This window comes from Panthera pardus, unplaced genomic scaffold (assembly GCF_024362965.1).
Source record: "Panthera pardus isolate Hobbes unplaced genomic scaffold, ASM2436296v1 HiC_scaffold_22, whole genome shotgun sequence".
NCBI classification, from domain to species: Eukaryota; Metazoa; Chordata; class Mammalia; order Carnivora; family Felidae; genus Panthera; species Panthera pardus.
In genome coordinates, this window is record NW_026526788.1 from 29,201,615 (window position 1) to 29,220,535 (window position 18,921).

Here is an 18,921-nt window from a genome sequence, read left to right on the forward strand (position 1 = left end):
TGCAATCCCAATCAAAATTGCACCAGCTTTCCTTTAGAACAAACAATTCTAAAATTTGTATAGAACCACAGAAGACACCGAAGACACCGAATAGCCAAAGTAATACTGAAAAAGAAGACCAAAGTGGGAGGCATCACAATCCCAGACTTTAGCCTCTACTACAAAGCTGTAATCATCAAGACAGCATGGTATTGGCATAAAAACAGACAAACAGACCAATGGAACAGAATAGAGACTCCAAAATTGGACCCACAAAAGTATGGCCAACTAATCTTTGACAAAGCAGGAAAGAATATCCAATGGAAAAAAGACAGTCTCTTTAACAAATAATGCTGGGAGGGGCACCTGGGTGGCTCAGGAGGTTGAGCGTCCGACTTTGGCTCAGGTCATGATCTCACGGTCCATGGGTTCAAGCCCCACGTCGGGCTCTGTGCTGACAGCTCAGAGCCTAGAGCCTGTTTTGGATTCTGTGTCTCCCTCTCTCTCTCTGCCCCTCCCCTGCTCAAACTCTGTCTCAGTCTCTCTCAAAAATAAATAAACATTAAAAAAAAAATTAAAAAAAAAAATGATTCTGGGAGAACTGGACAGCAACATGCAGAAGGATGAAATTAGACCACTTCTTACACCATACACAAAAATAAACTCAAGGGGCGCCTGGGTGGCGCAGTCGGTTAAGCGTCCAACTTCAGCCAGGTCACGATCTCGCGGTCTGTGAGTTCGAGCCCCGCGTCAGGCTCTGGGCTGATGGCTCGGAGCCTGGAGCCTGTTTCCGATTCTGTGTCTCCCTCTCTCTCTGCCCCTCCCCCGTTCATGCTCTGTCTCTCTCTGTCCCAAAAATAAAATAAAAAACGTTGAAAAAAAAAAATTTAAAAAAAAAATAAACTCAAAATGGATGAACGACCTAAATGTGAGACAGGAAACCATCAAAACCCGAGAGGAGAAAACAGGCAACAACCTCTTTGACCTCAGCAGCAGCAATTTCTTGTTCGACACATCTCCAAAGTCAAGGGAATTAAAAGCAAAAATGAACGGGGACCTCATCAAGATAAAAAGCTGCAAAGGAAACAACAAAACTAAAAGGCAACTGATGGAATAGGAAAAGATATTTGCAAATGACATATCAGATAAAGGGTTAGTATCCAAAATCTATAAAGAATTTACCAAACTCAACACCCAAAAACCAGATAGTCCAGTGAACAAAAGGGCAGAAGACATGAATAGACACTTTTCCAAAGGAGACATCCAGATGGCCAACAGACACATGAAAAGATGCTCAACGTGACTCATCATCAAGGAAATACAAATCGAAACCACACTGAGATACCACCTCACACCGGTCAGAGTGACTAAAATTAAACAACTCAGGAAACAACAGATGCTGGCGTGGTTATGGAGAAACGGGAACCCGCTTGCACTGTTGGTGGGAATGCAAACTAGTGCAGCCGCTCTGGAAAACAGTGTGGAGGTTCCTCAAAAAATTAAAAATAGAACTATCCTACGACCCAGAAATAGTACTACTCAGAATTTATCCAAAGGATACAGGAGTGCTATTTCTTTTTTTTTTTTTTTTTTTTTAACGTTTATTTATTTTTGAGACAGAGAGAGACAGAGCATGAATGGGGGAGGGTCAGAGAGAGAGGGAGACACAGAATCGGAAGCAGGCTCCAGGCTCTGAGCTGTCAGCACAGAGCCCGACGCGGGGCTCGAACTCACGGACCGTAAGATCATGACCTGAGCCGAAGTCGGACACTTAACCGACCAAGCCACCCAGGCGCCCCCAGGAGTGCTATTTCATAGGGCACATGTACCCCAATGTTTATAGCAGCACTTTCACCAACAGCCAAATCATGGAAGGGGCCTAAATGTCCATCAACTAATGAATGGATAAAGAAGATGTGGTTTATATATACAGTGGAATACTACTTGGCAAGGAGAAAGAATAAAATCATGCCATTTGCAGCAACATGGATGGAACTGGAGGGTATTATCCTAAGTGAAATAAGTCAGTCAGAGAAGATAGATATCATATGTTTTCATTCATATGTGGAGCTTGAGAAACTTAACAGAAGATCATGGGGTAAGGGAAGGGAAAAAAATAGTTACAAATAGAGAGGGAGGGAGGCAAACCATAAGAGACTCTTAAATACAGAGAACAAACTGAGAGTTGATGGAGGGTGAGGAAGAGGGGAAAATGGTGATGGGCACCGAGGAGAGCACTGTTGGGATGAGCACTGGGTGTTGTATGTAGGCAATGAATCACGGGACTCTACCCCCAAAACCAAGAGCACACTGTGTACACACTGTATGTTAGCCAATTTGACAATAAATTATATTAAAAAATAAAGATAAATAAATTAAAATAAAATGAAAGGAAGGTGATGGGTATTGAAGGGGCATCTTTTGGGATGAGCACTGGGTGTTGTATGGAAACCAATTTGACAATAAATTTCATATATTAAAAAAAGAAAAAAAAAGAGAGGAGAAGTCAATAAAAATAAATAAATAAATAGAAATTCCTTTTGCAAAAAAATAAATAAAAGCAGTAAAATTAAAAGTAAAAATTTTTAAAGAATCATCTACCTTTATTTATTTATTTACTTATTTATTTTCAAATATTTGTTTTTGAGAGACAGAGCACGAGCAGGGGAGGGTCAGAGAGAGAGGGAAACACAGAATCTAAAGCAGACTCCAGGCTCTGAGTTGTCAGCACAGAGCCCAATGCGGGGCTAAAACTCACCAACCCTGAGATGATGACCTGAGCTGAAGTCGGACGCTTAACTAACTGAGCCACCCAGGTGCCCCCCATCTACCTATTTTTTTTTTAATGTTTTATTTATTTTGGGGAGAGAGAGAGAGAGACAGAATACAAGCAGGAAGGGGCAGAGAGAGAGAGGGAGACCCAAAATCTGAAGCAGGCTCCACGTTCTGAGCTGTCAGCACAGAGCCCAATGTGGGGTTTGAACCCATGAACCGTGAGATCACGACCTTAGCCCACATCAGACACCCAACCAACTGAGCCACCCAGATGCCCCCCTCGTCTACCTTTTTTTATATCACATTTGAGTATGCAAAGTCAAATGGAAATCAAAGATTTTCAATATATTACAGAAAAAGATTCTTTATACTAACATTGCAAAGTGGAGAAAGGAGAAATTCTAATAGTACTCCTTTCTTTTCATTGGCCAGAATAATTTTGCTTCAAAATAAAAAATCGTTTTTGATGCCCTGGAAGTCAAGTTACACATTTTTTAAAAGAAGTTAGTGTAGAAGTTTTATCCATAGCACATCCTCATCATCTTTGTGAAAAATCATGTTTAAAAAGGCAAAATTTTAAAAACTATCTTATGTCTGCATATAAAAAGAGAGGCATCTAGCATAAAATGCCCAGAAACATTTAAAAAGAAAATAAAAGACTATTTATATGTATATATATACACCTACTTATATTTACACCTATAATTTTTTTGGTTGTAGATTTTATAATTTTTTTCAAATGTTTATTTATTTTTGAGAGGGAGAGACAGTGCAAGAGCAGGAGAGGGGCAGAGAGAGAGAGAGACACACAGAATCTGAAGCAGGCTCCAGGCTCTGAGCTGTTAGTGCAGAGCCGGATGTGGGGCTCAAACCCATGAACCGTGAGATCATGACCTGAGCTGAAGGTGGACGCTTAACCGACTGAGCCACCAGAACTCATTGCTGGACGCAAAGATAACAGCAACTTTTTTCTTTTAATTTTAAGTAGAGACTTACTGAGTATTAAAAATATTGAAAAGAAAATGAGCTGGAAAAAAAAGAAAAAAGTAAAGAAAGAAAATGAGCTGGGGTGCCTGGGTGGCTCAGTCAGTTAAGCACCGGATTCTTGATTTCGACTTGGGTCATGACCTCAGAGTTTGTGGGGTCGAGCCCCATTTCAAGCTTGGCACTGGCAGTACGGAGCCTGCTTGGGATTCTCCCTCACTCCCTCTCTCTCTGCCCCTTTCCTGCTGCTCACATGCTCTGTTTCTCTCCCTCTCTCTCAAAATAAGTAAACTTAAAAAAAGAAAAAAGAAAATGAGCTATAGTTTCTATACAACATAAATATCCATTACCCCTTTTAAGAAAAATCACATTTTAAAAACACAATTGGAAAAACAATTTATTCTCTTTTTTATGTTTGTTTATTTATTTATTTATTTATTTATTTATTTGAGAGAAAGAGACAGAATCTCGCACTGTTAGTGCACAACCTGACGCAGAGCTTGAACCCATGAATCCTGAGATCATGACGTGAACCAAAATCAAGAGTTGGATGCTAACCAACTGGGGCCACCCAGGCATCCCGATTCTTTTTTTTTTTTTTTAATTGAAGACAGTTGACACAATGTTACATTAGTTTAGGTTTACAACTGTGATTTGATAACTCTATATGTTATGGAAAAAACAACGGATTCATTCACTCGGTAGAACACGTTCCTTGTACACTAATGCTGCGTAAGTCATACAGAGCACACATCATTCCTATCTACCAAAGCATGAACCTATAAAGCAATGAAGTGGTATGAGTTAGTTGCCTTGACCTAATTTCTTTCTTGGTCTCTATCCACATTAATTCTTTTTCTTTTAAGTCTTTTCCCCTCTACTTGAAAAAGTAATATATGTTCAACATGTATTAATACTAGCTTAGGGGAAAAAATTTCCTTAAAATTTCACCAAAGTATTTATTAAATAAATTAATAAATAAGAAAATTAACCAGTTAATGTTTTTATTTCTAGCCTTTTGTCTAAGAATATATTTATATAAAATGCAATATGATTAAACCATTTTGTAATATGTTCTTTTTTTAAAATTTTTTAAAATGTTTATTTATTTTTGAAAGACAGAGAGACAAAGCATAAGTGGGGGAGGAGCAGAGAGAGAAAGGGAGACCAAATCCGAAGCAGGGTCCAGGCTCTGAGTTGTCAGCACAGAGCCTAACGTGGGCTTGAACCCACAAACTGAGATCATGACCTAAGCTGAAGTTAGATGTTTAACCACTAAGCCACCCAGGAGCCCCTGTAATATGTTTTCATTTATCTAATACATTATGAACATTGTTCCTAGACAATATAGATATAGATATATAGATATAGATATATAGATATATAGATATACATATACATATACATATACATATAGTTTGTTTTTTTGTTTTTAAGGAAGCTCTAGGGATGCCTGGCTGGCTCAATCAGAAGAGCATGCATTCTTGATCTTGGGCTGAGTTCAAGCCCTATGTGGTGTAGAGATTACTTAAATTAAAAAAATAAATAAAATAAAATAAAATAAAATAAAATAAAATAAAATAAAATAAAATAAAATAAAATAAAATAAAAAACAACTTCATATAAAAAATAAAAATAAAAAATAAAGTAAGCTCTAAGCCCAATGTGAGGCTGGAACTCACAACCTTGAAATCAAGAGTCACATGCTATGGCACCTGGCTGGCTCAGCCTGTAGGGCATGCCACTCTTGATCTTGGGTTGTGAGCTCCAGTACCACGCTGGACATAGAGTTTACTTAAAAAAAAAAAAAAAAAAAAAAGAAGAGCCAGCCAGGTACCCCCAATTAATATTCTTTTTACAGTTTTTGTGTGATTGGAAAATAGTCTACAATATGAATTTATTTATTTAAATAACACTTATTTAAACTTAACCAATTCCCTATTATTGAACATTTTGGGGTTTGTTTTTTGTTTTACTAACATAAATAATGTTTTCATCCTTGTATATATGTCTTTGAGCACATTTCTTTTTTTTTTTTAATGTTTATTTATTTATTTATTTATTTATTTTAATTTTTTTTTTTTAATTTTTTTTTTCAACGTTTTTTATTTATTTTTGGGACAGAGAGAGACAGAGCATGAACGGGGGAGGGGCAGAGAGAGAGGGAGACACAGAATCGGAAACAGGCTCCAGGCTCCGAGCCATCAGCCCAGAGCCTGACGCGGGGCTCGAACTCACGGACCGTGAGATCGTGACCTGGCTGAAGTCGGACGCTTAACCGACTGCGCCACCCAGGCGCCCCTAATGTTTATTTATTTTTAAGAGAGAGGGTGAGAGCATGAACAGGGTAGGGGCAGAAAGAGAGGAGGGCAGAGGATCCAAAGAGGGCTCTGTGCTGACAGCAGAGAACATAATGCAGGACTCAAACTCATGAACTCTGAGGTCATGACCTGAGCCGAAGTCGGACACTTAACTGACTGAGCCACCCAGGTGCCTCATATTTCCTTCTTTTTTTTTTTTTTTTTAAATTTTTTTTTTAACGTTTATTTATTTTGAGACAGAGAGAGACACAGCATGAACGGGGGAGGGGCAGAGAGAGAGGGAGACACAGAATCGGAAGCAGGCTCCAGGCTCTGAGCCATCAGCCCAGAGCCCGACGCGGGGCTCGAACTCACGGACCGTGAGATCGTGACCCGGGCTGAAGTCGGACGCTTAACCGACTGAGCCACCCAGGCGCCCCTCATATTTCCTTCTTAAAAAAATTTTTTTTTATTTTATTTGAGAGAGAGCATGAGCGCACACAAGCAGGAGAAAAGCAGAGGGAGAGAGAGAATCTTAAGCAGGCTCCATGCTCGGCGCAGAGCCTGACACATGGCTCAATCCCACCAACTTAGGATCGTGACCTGAGCCGAAATCAAGACTCTAGCACTCAACCCACTGAGTCACCCAGGCGTCCCACATCTTTGAGCATATTTTTCTTTTTTTTTTTTAACATTTATTTTTGAGAGAGAGACAGAGTGCAAGTGGAGGAGGGGCAGAGAGACAGGGGAGACACAGAATCCAAAGCAGACTTGAGGCTCTGAGCTGTCAGCACAGAGCCCGACGTGGGGCTCAAACCCACAAACCATGAGATCATGACCCAAGCTGAAGCAGGTCGCCCAACCAACTGAGCCACCCAGGTGCCCCTGAGTATATTTCTGATTAGTTCCTTACAATAACTTCCTAGAACTAGAATCGCACGGTGAAAGAATATGTATCTTTTCAAGATTTTTGATGCATATTACCAAAACACCTTCCAAAAAGGCTATAAAAAAATTCCTACTCCCACCAATGATATATTATTAGAGTATCCATGTTAATTAAATGGCCGATTTTTATATTTGTAAGGAACAAACAAGAGCTTGATATTCTTTAACAATTGAAGTTTATCCATACTAACTGCATTGAATTTTATTTGCACTAAGATTTCTAGGAGCTTGTTGTTGTTTTTTTTTTATTTTTTTTTTAATGTTTATTTATTTTTGAGACAGAGAGAGACAGAGCATGAACGGGGGAGGGGCAGAGAGAAAGGGAGACACAGAAACGGAAACAGGCTCCAGGCTCTGAGCCATCAGCCCAGAGCCGACTCGGGGCTCGAACTCACAGACCGTGAGATCGTGACCTGAGCTGAAGTCGGACACTTAACCGACTGAGCCACCCAGGTGCCCCTCTAGGAGCTTGTTTAACTGGGTGTTTAAAGGAATATGGTTGCCTGTCTGACTCAGTCAGTACAGCCTGCAACTCTTAATCTTGAGGTTATGAGTTCAAGTCCCACATTGGGTGTAGATTACTTTAAAATAAAAAATAATAAATAAAGGAATAAACTTTACCTCCATCAATAATTGGATATTTTTTTTAAAAATCAGGTTGAGGGTCACCTGGGTGGCTCAGCCTCTGACTCTTGGTTTTGGCTCAGGTTATGATCACAGGGCTGTGGGATCAAGCCCACAATGTACTCTGCACTAAGCATGGAGCCTGCTTAAGATTCTCTCTCCCTCTCTCTCTCTGCCTCTCTCCTCCACTCACTCTTGCTCTCTCTCTAAAATGAAAAAAAAAATCATGTTGAAAACAGTAATAAAAATAAAAATCAGATCAAGCAGTTACATGTGTCTGGAAAAGATGTGACTTGTTAATCCCAATAAACAAATAGTACTTACTTCAAGGATTCTAAGATTTTGCTTTACAGAATATCAGTACCCTTAAATTGATAATATATATAACCACTAATTGCAAATGAAAAGTTTAAAGTAGATAAGAGATAAATCTCATGCAAAATTTGCTCCCAAACTTGAATTCCCTTTTGCGTCCTCTTTCCACTAATTCACAAATGGAAACCAACCCAGTAGATGGATAATGTTTTCATTCATTTTTTATCTTTAGCATCCATTAACTCACCTAAATGTTTGTAATGGTGATTGTGAGCTTGTAACAAAACCTTTACTCGATCCAAAGGAGCAACTGTTGTTTTGGCACAGCATCCAGCAATACCTGAAAAATTTTTAAACAGGATGAAATTGCACACTATTTCTTTCCACATGGAAATCGTTATTTATTCAGCCAGCACACCTCCTGATTTCTAATTTGGTCTCCACGGGTAGAACTGCCCAGTTGCAGGGATATGAAGATGATTGGCCCCCATTCCCTGTAACTTAATAATTGAGCATGTCAGACTTAAAAATAAATTCGGAGAGTGTAAATCTTCCCTCTAATACCTGATGAACACTAGGAATCTTGCTAACTGTAGTTAAGGAGACAGACACTTGAAGGTATTTACCCAACTGTGAGGCTCTATTTCAAGTAACCTCTACTTCTAGATGACTCTTTCGTTGAAACAACCAACTTTTACCCATAAAATTCAGTTATTCATTTATATATCTAGCAATTATGTATTTGGTCCCTAACACATGCCCCTGTGGAGACATATGGATGACACTAATGTGTATACATGGGCTTTAGTGTAGGTCAGAATCCAGGGCAGCCCTACCTCCTTGCATGCTTATAAAATGATAATATATAAAGACTCTTTACTATAGATTGTTGATATGTTGAAAACTAATTCCCAATGTGATAGTATTTAGAGGTGGGGGTTTTAGGAATTGATCAGGTCCGGAGGGTAGAGCCCTCGTGAATGAGATTAATACCCTTATAAAAGCCCAGAGAGGGGCGCCTGGGTGGCTCAGTTGGTTGAGCGTCTGACTTTGGCTCGGGTCACGATCTCACAGTCTGTGAGTTCGAGCCCCGCGTTGGGCTCTGTGCTGACAGCTCGGAGCCCGGGGCCTGTTTCGGATTCTGTGTCTCCCTCTCTCTGACCCTCCCCCGTTCATGCTCTGTCTCTCTCTGTCTCAAAAATAAATAAAAAACGTTAAACAAAATTTTAAAAAAATAAAAAAAACAAAAGCCCAGAGAAATCCCTGGCCCCTTCCACCAGGTGAAAACACAGTGAGAAGGTGCCCTCTATGAGGAAGCAGGTCCTTAACAGACACCAAATCTGCTGATACCATGATTTGGCTTTCCTGGCTTCCAGAACTATGAGAAATAAATGTCTGAAGCTTCCAGGTTGATAGGAAGGAAGGAAGGAAGGAAGGAAGGAAGGAAGGAAGGAAGGAAGGAAGGGAGGGAGGAAGGGAGGAAGGGAGGAAGGGAGGAAGGGAGGAAGGGAGGAAGGGAGGAAGGGAGGAAGGAAGGAAGGAAGGAAGGAAGAAAAAATGTTGTTTATAAGCCAACTATCTAAATTATGGTATTTTTGGTATAGTAGCCCAAATTAGACAATTTTGTAAAGTACCTTACATGTTGTAAGCACTTGATAAAATAGGCTGTTATCATTATAAAATGATGGATTAAAACTCTTTGGTATCTTTTTGTGACTACTTTAAGCTCTTCACCATTGCATATTTGATCCAGAAGGTACAAAAGGACTGGGATTTTGTGGGTCTCCTTTAGAACTATATCCCCAAAGACCAGTACAGGGCCTGGCACATAATAGGCACCCAAAAGATGTTTGTTTAATGAATGAACATAGACTCTTACTTTACAAACTTTTTAAAATGTAAGACAAAATCACTCATATTTATTTAATAGCCTAGCATGTAACTAATATTAAAATCCATACTCTGAGATATCTAAAAATAAAATGCCTATCGTATTCAAATTCACATATAAGCTTTATATATTACAAGCTTCTCTTATCTTAACTGATGAAAATAATAGTCATGGCTGCCTCAAATTGAGGATAAATGAAAAATATTTTGCATTTGGGTATATTTGGTTTCAGAATATTTTGTTATATTATCTTTTCAGTCATTATTATAAAATTTGGAATGCGTGCAGTAGTTTTCTTTGATAGTATCTTAACTCACTTCGTCACATTACTTTATAGCTCAGTTGATCATCACAACAATCCATTGAGTTAGGTCATGAAGCTTTTATCTTCCTTTTGAGCAAATGAAGTTATTTGTCCAACACTGCTGCTAATCAACAATAACAGTTAACAAGTATTGAATGTTTACTTTATACCAGGTACTAGGCTAAGAGATTTAACTGAGGGCATTATGCCAAAGCTTTTATGGGTACTATCTCATTTAATCATTACAATCTTCTGAGGTAGGTACTATCCTTTTCCCACTTAAAAGATGTGGCAACAGGGGCACCTGGGTGGCTCAGTCAGTTGAGCGTCCGACTTCAGCTCAGGTCATGATCTCATGGTCCATGAATTCGAGCCCCGCTTCGGGCTCTGTGCTGACAGTCAGAGCCTGGAGCCTGCTTTGGATTTTGTGTCTCCCTCTCTCTCTGCTCCTAACCCACTCGCATTCTGTCTCTGTCTCTCTCAAAAATAAATAAGTATTTAAAAAAAAAAGATTATAAAGTACTTTAATTTTTTTTTTTTTCAACGTTTTTTATTTATTTTTGGGACAGAGAGAGACAGAGCATGAACGGGGGAGGGGCAGAGAGAGAGGGAGACACAGAATGGGAAACAGGCTCCAGGCCCCGAGCCATCAGCCCAGAGCCCGACGCGGGGCTCGAACTCACGGACCGCGAGATCGTGACCTGGCTGAAGTCGGACGCTTAACCGACTGCGCCACCCAGGCGCCCCTAAAGTACTTTAAAAAATAATAAAATAAAAGATGTGGAAACTGAGGCACAGGGAGGCTAAATAACTTGCCCAATGGTATTTTTTTCTTATCACTTGAACCAAGAATTCCTATACAATCTTCAAAGTTATTCACACTTACCAAAAATTTGAAGCAGCACTTTACCAAATAAGAGACCAAAGAATATGAAAAGATATTCAGCATCATACGTTATCAGGCAAATGCAAATTAAAACTACAATTAGATGCCATTAAACACCTATTTAAAGGGAAAGCACACACACACACATACACAAACACAGAGGACACAAACTCTGATAATACCAATACACTTTAGAAAACAGTTTGGCAGTTCCTACTTCATTCCAAGTAAAAGTCAGAATCTTTTTTTTTTTTAATGTTTACTCATTTTTGAGAGACAGAGAGACAAAGCACGAGAGGGAAGAGGCAGAGAGAGGGAGACACAGAAACCAAAGCAGGCTCCAAGCCCCAAGCTGTCAGCACAGAGCCCAACGTGGGGCTTGAACCCACCGATGGTGAGATCATGACCTGAGCTGAAGTCAGACGCCCAACCGACTGAGCCACCCAGGCGCCCCTAAAAGTCAGAATGTTTACAATCGCTTGCAAAGCTCTTCATTCTGCCTCCCCATTACCTCTAACCTCCTTCCCCCATCAACACCACTTGGCTCCAGCTACATGGCTTTCCTTCTGGCCTGAAATGCTCCTCTTCAGACATCAACTTGCTCAACTCTCTCACTTCAAGTCCGCTCAAGTGTCATTCTCTCCAAGAGACTTATGACCGTCCTATTTAACACTGCACCCACTCAGCTTTGCGTTCCCTTGCCCCATTCTCCTTTTACTTCTCCCCATTGCATTCATCACCTTCTAACATACTATGTAACTTACTTTCTCCCCTCAAATCCCCAATCAACCTAAACTCCAGGAGCTTTGTTTTGTTCCATGGTATACACTGACCATGTAGCAGGCACATAGCAGGCACTCATATTCCTGGTATAAATGAATGAATGTCGTTTTTATCAGAAGAACAAAATAATTAAATTATTAATACTACTGCTGCCTACAGATATTCTTTCCACAAGCCCTCATAACGTGGAATTTTTTAAATTCCCAGCCTTAACAAGTAATTAAGTGTTGACAACCCCGACAATCAAATAAGAGAAGGCAGTGACTGAAAGACTTCTTTATGGTAAGGCAGAGGAAATTTCTGAGAGACAATTATGAACTTTCTGGCCTCACAGTAACAGAGATAGAAGGGCTGCACCAGCTACCTATCATGTAACTATAGAGCAGTTTACTAGGATCACTGGAAGCAGTTTTGGTTGTAGACAGTTTTACACAATTTCCCTCATCATCTTTAAAAAGCTGACCTCCAGTATTTGTTTTCTTTAAAGCAAACAGCAAAATCCAACTCTACAATGGGTCATTTATGGTCCTTGTAAAAGAAAAGGGTGCCCAACATGTCTCACTGAAACCCTGGCACTCCGCTCTTTCCCCTACTTTCCCACCCCGAAGAATGGGTGCTTGGTTCGGCCCGTCCACATCCCCAGCCGCTCCCACACCGCTCGAGGCCCTTCTTCCCCAGGATCCTGTTGTCACTAGTCAAGTGGTTATCAGAAAGAGTTACAACAGGTCAGTGCAAACAACCGACAGGGCACTGAAGCAGCCAGAGTCCAAGAATGTCATCGCGGCCGCAAACACCGGATCTGCCCAGGATCCCGCCCTGCCACCCGAGCGCGCCGGCTCCTCTCGGCTGACACCCACCTCCGGCCAGAAAGGAGCGCAGCCAGTAGAAGTCCCGGCGGGCGGTGGGCCCTCCGGCTCCCGCCGCTTGCGGCATCGCGGGAGGGGGATCGGCCGCTGCCAGGGCCGCCGCCGCCGCCATCAGGACCAGGGCCGCGACGGGAAGTCGGGTCGCCAATTTACAAGCCACTGGCTGGAGACATGACCAGAGCGGGCGGTGACAGAGCACCGACCGCCGCGCGGGCGGGACGGAATAACACCAAGCGGCGCGGCGCGGGCTGATGGCGTACACCAGGGGCGGGGCCTGGGCCCGCGCCACGAGTGGGAGTCACCCACGCTCGCCACCTCCCCCGTCCAGCCTCACCCAAGACCCTCCTCCCGGCCTCGCTTACCAGGCCTCTTCTGTTCTGATGGAAGAAGGAAAGCGTGGCAGCGAGAAGGTCCCACCAAAACCCACCTCAGAAAGCTCTCCCCGTCCATTGACTTGTAATTGCCCTAGCTCAGATGAATCCTTTCCAGAAACAACCTTTGGTTCCTCACTGCTCTTTCCAGGAACCTCTGAAATTGCACCATCTCCCGCCAAATCAGTTCTGCCTTCTCAGAGCTTCCCACTGAACCTCGGTGTCTACTCTCCCTAACCACCTATTAAGCTTCCACTCCACCCCATCACCTCAGTCAAAGAAATATTGCTAAAGCAGATTGCGCTTTCTTTGGGGCCCTACAAATTACACAATTACTATGCTTGTCCAGCGTTTCTGAATCTATGCCTCTGCTTAACCGAACTCTGCTCCCCACCAGCCCAGTCTCTGCCATAAAATCTTAGGAAGTTTCCAGTTGCTTCTCCGCGCCCGCACTGTACTCCAAGACTTCTACTTAACTACTCCTTGGGGGCACTATTTCTCTCTCTCTCTCTTTTTTTATAGATTTTTTTAATGTCTATTTTGACAGGGAGAGAAAGAACACGAGTAGGGGAGGGGCAGAGAGAGAGGGAGATACAGAATCCGAAGCAGGCTCGGAGCAGCACAGAGCCCGACGCGGGGGGCTTGAGATCAGGACCTGGGCCGAAGTCGGGCGCTTAACCTACTGAGCCACCCAGGTGAGGGGCACTATTCTCTCACTGTAAGCCCCTCATCACTTCCAGGCTGGGCAAAATTCATTCCTATTCTTTATGACCAAAGTTGTTCTGAACTTGTTTTGTCTCTTTCAGAAACGATATTAGAATTTTCTTCAATAGTTATTCCAACCTTTCTTATTATTGGCACCGGTCTCCTCTTTCTATTTCTATGAATATGCTTCTGCAAGATCTTTCTAGACACATGTAGTCACTAGTAATGAGTACAGATTTATAATTTATTTTCCTCCAGGTTCCCAATTTTCAGTTTCTGCCAGAAAATTCAGACTTATATAATAATATCATTATTTATATGTTACATGTCTAATGTGTAGAAACTAAAGCTCCCCAAATGGAATGGTTGCACTGTAAATGTAATTAATGCTACTGAATTGTACAATTAAAAATGGTTAAGGGGCGCCTGGGTGGCTCAGTTGGTTGAACAACCGACTTCGGCTCAGGTCTTGATCTCATGGTCTGTGAGTTTGAGCCCCGTGTTGGGCTCTGTGCTGACAGCTCAGAGCCTGGAGCCTGCTTTGGATTCTGTCTCCCTCTCTCTCTCTGCCCCCCTCCCCTGCTCAGGCTCTGTCTCTCTCTCTCTGTCAAAAATAAATAAACATTAAAAATTTTTTTTAAATGGTTAAAATTGTAGATTTTAAATGAAGTGTATTTTACACAATAAAAAAAATACAAAGAGAAAGCTTCTTACATTTTTTTTTAATGTAACAACAAAGGAGAAATTACCTAACTAGCAAAACTGCCCCAATTCCTAGTGCTAATGTGGATTTCTCCCCCAGGCCTGTAGGCTATACTGGTACATCTCTTCTCTTCCGTTTCCATTTTCAATGAGATGTACCTTACAGGTTCAGCTTATCATTTAATGGCTCCCAACTCCAAAACTCAATCCAGATGAAGGATGGAAAGTTGATATAAATGATAACTGACAAGTCTAGTGATTTCAACATCCTTTATTTATTTATTTATTTATTTATTTATTTATTTATTTATCTCTACACCAAATGTGGGGCTCAAACTCACAACCCCTAGATCAAGAGTCACATGCTCTTCAGAGTGAGTCAGCCAGACACCCCAACATCCAATTATTTCTTCTCCATCTATGCAACCGGTTACTACTAAACTACCTAACCTACAGATGTTATAGTGTCCCAGGGCTCAGTCAGCGGGTCTCTTCTATAATCACACTCACTCTAGATCTTACCCAACCTCACAGTTTTATTATATTTTTATTATATTATTTTTATTATATTATATTTATTATATATTTTTAGGTAAACTGTACACCCATCATGGGGCTTAAACTCACGATCCCCGAGATCAAAAGTCTCATGCTAGGGGTGCTTGGGTGGCTCAGTCTGTTAAGTGTCTGACCCTTAATTTTGGCTCAAGTCATGATCTCATGATTTGTGAGGTCAAGCCCCCTTTAACAGAGCCTGCTTGGGGTTCTCTCTCTCCCTCCCTCTCTATACCTGCCCTGCTCCCGCTCTATCTCTCTCAAAATAAGTAAACTTTAAAATAATAATAATAATAATAATAATCTTTAGAAATAGATTAAAAAGTGAAATAAAATTTTCTGGGGCACCTGGCTGGTTCAGTCAGTAGGGTATGTGACTCTAATTTAAATATTTCCCACAGGAGTGCCTGGGTGGCTCAGTTGGTTGAGTGTCCAACTTTGGCTCAGATCATGATCTCACAGTCCATGAGTTCGAGCCCCGCATCAGGCTTTGTGCTAACAGCTTGGAGCCTGGAACCTGCTTCAGATTTTGTGTCTCCCCCTCTCTCTCTGCCCCTCCCCTACTCACTCTCTCTTTCTCTCAAAAATAAATAAACATTAAAAAGATTAATAAAGGGCACCTGGGTGGCTCAATCAGTTAAGCATCCAAATTGGGCTCAGGTCATGATCTCAAAGTTCATGGGTTTGAGCCCCACGTCAGGTTCTGTGCTGATAGCTTAGAGCCTGGAGCCGGCTTAGGATTCTGTGACTCCCTTTCTCTCTGCCTCTCCCCCACTCGCATTCTCTCTCTCTCTCTTTCTCTTTCAAAAATAAATAAACATTAATTTTTTTTAATTTAATAGATATTTTCCACAGCATTTATCAGCTTTCCATATATATTATATACAAGATTTATGTTATATATAAAATGTTTCTATATCAGTTTCCCTCCACTAGAATGTAAGCTCAAATGACGTTAGGACTCATCTGTTTCATTAATTGGGTATGTCCTTTGACACTGAATAGGTGATACATGATGGTAGATCTACTTAAAGATCAAGCTTTTCTTTTTTCTTTTTTTTTTAAAGTTTATTTATTTATTTTGAGAGAGAGAGAGAGAGGGAGAGAGAGCATGTGCCAATCAGGGAGGGGCAGAGAGAGAGAGAGAGGGAGAAAGAGAATCCCAAGCAGGCTCCATGCTCAGTGTGGAGCCCAACATAGGGCTCAATTTCAGGACCATGAGATCATGACCTGAGCCAATATCAACAGTCAGACACTTAACTGACTGAGTCACCCAGGCACCCCTCTTTTATCATTTTTTTAAAGATTTTATTTTTAAGTAATCTCCACATCCAACATGGAGCTCGAACTCACAACTCCAAGATCAAGAGTTGTGCGCTCTACTAACTGAGACAGCCAGGCATGCCAAAGACCAATCTTTTCTCTCTGTCTTTCACTTTTAGAATATCTAGCAACTAGTAGCCAGAGGCTAAAAAAGTAGGGAAAAATCAATCCACTTCCTCAGAGAATGTATTATTTCATGGAATGAATGTGAACCTAATAGTAAAATACATATAATACAAATAAAAGTGGGGATGCAGGAGAAAGATCATATTTGCTAGTGGTCATCAGGGAAGGAGATAATTAAACTATCCTTTGACATGGCTAAGCATGGACTAAGGCAAACATATACACACACACACACACACACAGAATAAGAAAACTGAACTTGTTCAAGAAACAAGGAATAGTCCAGTTTGTCGATCCTTGATTCCCTCTCCATGATGGCCCAACACTTGTGTGGCAGACTACTGACCAATAATGTTAGAGAAGTAGGTCAAGGCTATATCATGAAGTGGTTTAATCTTTGGCTAAAGAGTTTAGACTTAGTTCAATGGATAATAAGAAGCTGATGACAGCTCGATTTTAGAAAAGTTAATCGGGAAGAGATGAATAGAATGTTTGGGAAGGGAGATACTGACAGATCCTTAATAAAGAAGCCAGTTGGGAAGCTTTTGCAACAATCCAGGCAAGAGGGCCTGGGTGATTCACTTGGTTAAGTGTCTGACTCTTGATTTCGTCACAATCTCACAATTCATGAGATCAGTGAGCTCGAGCCCCATATCAGGCTCTGAACTGACATCCAGGAGCCTGCTTGGGAGTTTCTCTCTGTCTCTCCCCCACTTGTGCTCTCTCTCTCTCTCTCTCTCTCTCTCTCTCTCTCTCAAAAAATTAATTAATTAAAAAAGAGGGCTGATAGGAGCATAAAAACATAGCGACCTAAAAGGAAATTGATGGAGGAAAAGCCAAAGCTGCTGCAAACCTTTTTGCTAGAGTGATTAACAGACTTGATGGTATCACTAACAAAATAAGGAAGACAGAAAGAGGAATTGGCTTAAGACACAGAAAGGTTAGAAATGTTAGCACAAAAACAAAAAACAAAACACAAAGACAAAAAAAAAAAAAAAAAAAACAACTGGGCGCCTGGGTGGCTCAGTTGGTTAAGCATCTGGCTTTGGCTCAGGTCATGATCTCATGGTTTGTGAGTTCCAGCCCTGCTTCAGGTGAACATGAGCCCCACTGGGTGAGCTCTGCTTCTCTCTTTCCCTTTGTCTCTACTCCTTGTTCACTTGTGCCCTCTAAATTAATTAGTTAATTAATTCAGCCTAAAAAAAAAAGATGAAATACAAAAACAACAGCAAAAAAAAAGCCAAAACATTTTTTTTAATGTTTATTTATTTTTGTAAGACAGAGAAAGAAAAAGTGCGAGCAGGAGAGGAACAGAGAGAGGGAGACACAGAATCCAAAGTAGGCTCCAGGCTCTGAGCTGTCAGCACAGAGCCCGATGTGCTTGTCTCAGCACAAGACATGAGATCATGACCTGAGCCAAAGTCAGACACTCAACCAACTGAGCCACCCAGGCACCCAAGCCAAAATAATTTTCAAATAAACACTGTATGTATAATGCAGCATTTGAGTGAAAACATACAAAATACCAAAACAAAGTTTGTTTTGTTTTTAAGTTCTACCCTCTAAGAGGGGCTTGAACTCATGACCCCTAGATCAAGAGTAGCATGCTCTACTGACTGAGCCAGCCAGGCATCTCTGGCAAAGGACAAAGTTTTGACAAAGCTCTTTTTTTTTTTTTTAATATGACAATATATGAATACCATGTAGACCATATATAACAATAACTACCTGAAAAGCCTTCTTTGAAAACTTTCCCACCCCCACATGCACCACCGTGTTATGTGAAATAGGAAGAAATTGGAATGCCAATTTTTAAATGTTTATTTATTTATTTTTGAGTGGGGGAGGGGCAGAGAGAAAGGGAGAGAGAATCTGAAGCAGGCTCCACAAGGGCTCTGTCAGCACAGAGCTCATTGCAGGGCTCGAACTGTGAAATCATGACAGGAGCTGAAATCAAGGGTAGGATGCTTAACGGACTGAACCACCCAGATGCCCTGCAGTGCCATTTTAATAAACATTGTCATGGACCTTAGCTATCTGCAAGTCTTCTGTTAAAGAGTCTTTTAAACCGCAGACTTTCATTTACTTGTATCTGTCAGGAATGTATAACAGATGCCTAACTAATTTCAATAACTTTGGGTCATATATATTTTATCCTATGTCTAACACAAGACCTTTGCTCCTTTATTTATTTACTTATTTTTGAGAGAGGGAGAGAGAGTATGCATACACGAGGGTAAGAGGGAGAGGGACAGAGAATCTGAAACAGAATCCAGGAGGAGCCTAATGCTGGGCTTGATTCCATGACCCTGGGGTTATGACCTCAACCAGTATGAAGAGTAGGTCGTTCAACTGACTGAGTCACCCAGGTGCCTGGAGACCTTTGCTCCTTCAGTGTTGAATTTATCCACAAACAAAATTTTAAATATTTAAAAATGTTTATTTATTTATTTTGAGAGAGAAAGCACATGCACGTGCACACAC

General features: G+C 41.1%; 1 protein-coding gene across 1 annotated transcript in view; it reads right to left on the reverse strand.

Annotated features, from left to right (window-relative positions):
* SLC25A16 (solute carrier family 25 member 16) overlaps positions 1-12,885 on the reverse strand; it is a 52,401-nt gene extending 39,516 nt beyond the window's left edge. Inside the window, exons 1-2 of the mRNA XM_019444353.2 lie at positions 12,647-12,885; positions 8,173-8,265 (exon numbers count right to left, since the gene is read on the reverse strand). Of these exons, the coding sequence (XP_019299898.1) occupies positions 8,173-8,265; positions 12,647-12,767 (214 nt within the window). The 5' untranslated portion in view covers positions 12,768-12,885. The remainder of the gene's footprint in view (positions 1-8,172; positions 8,266-12,646) is intronic.
* Positions 12,886-18,921: the final 6,036 nt, after the last annotated feature.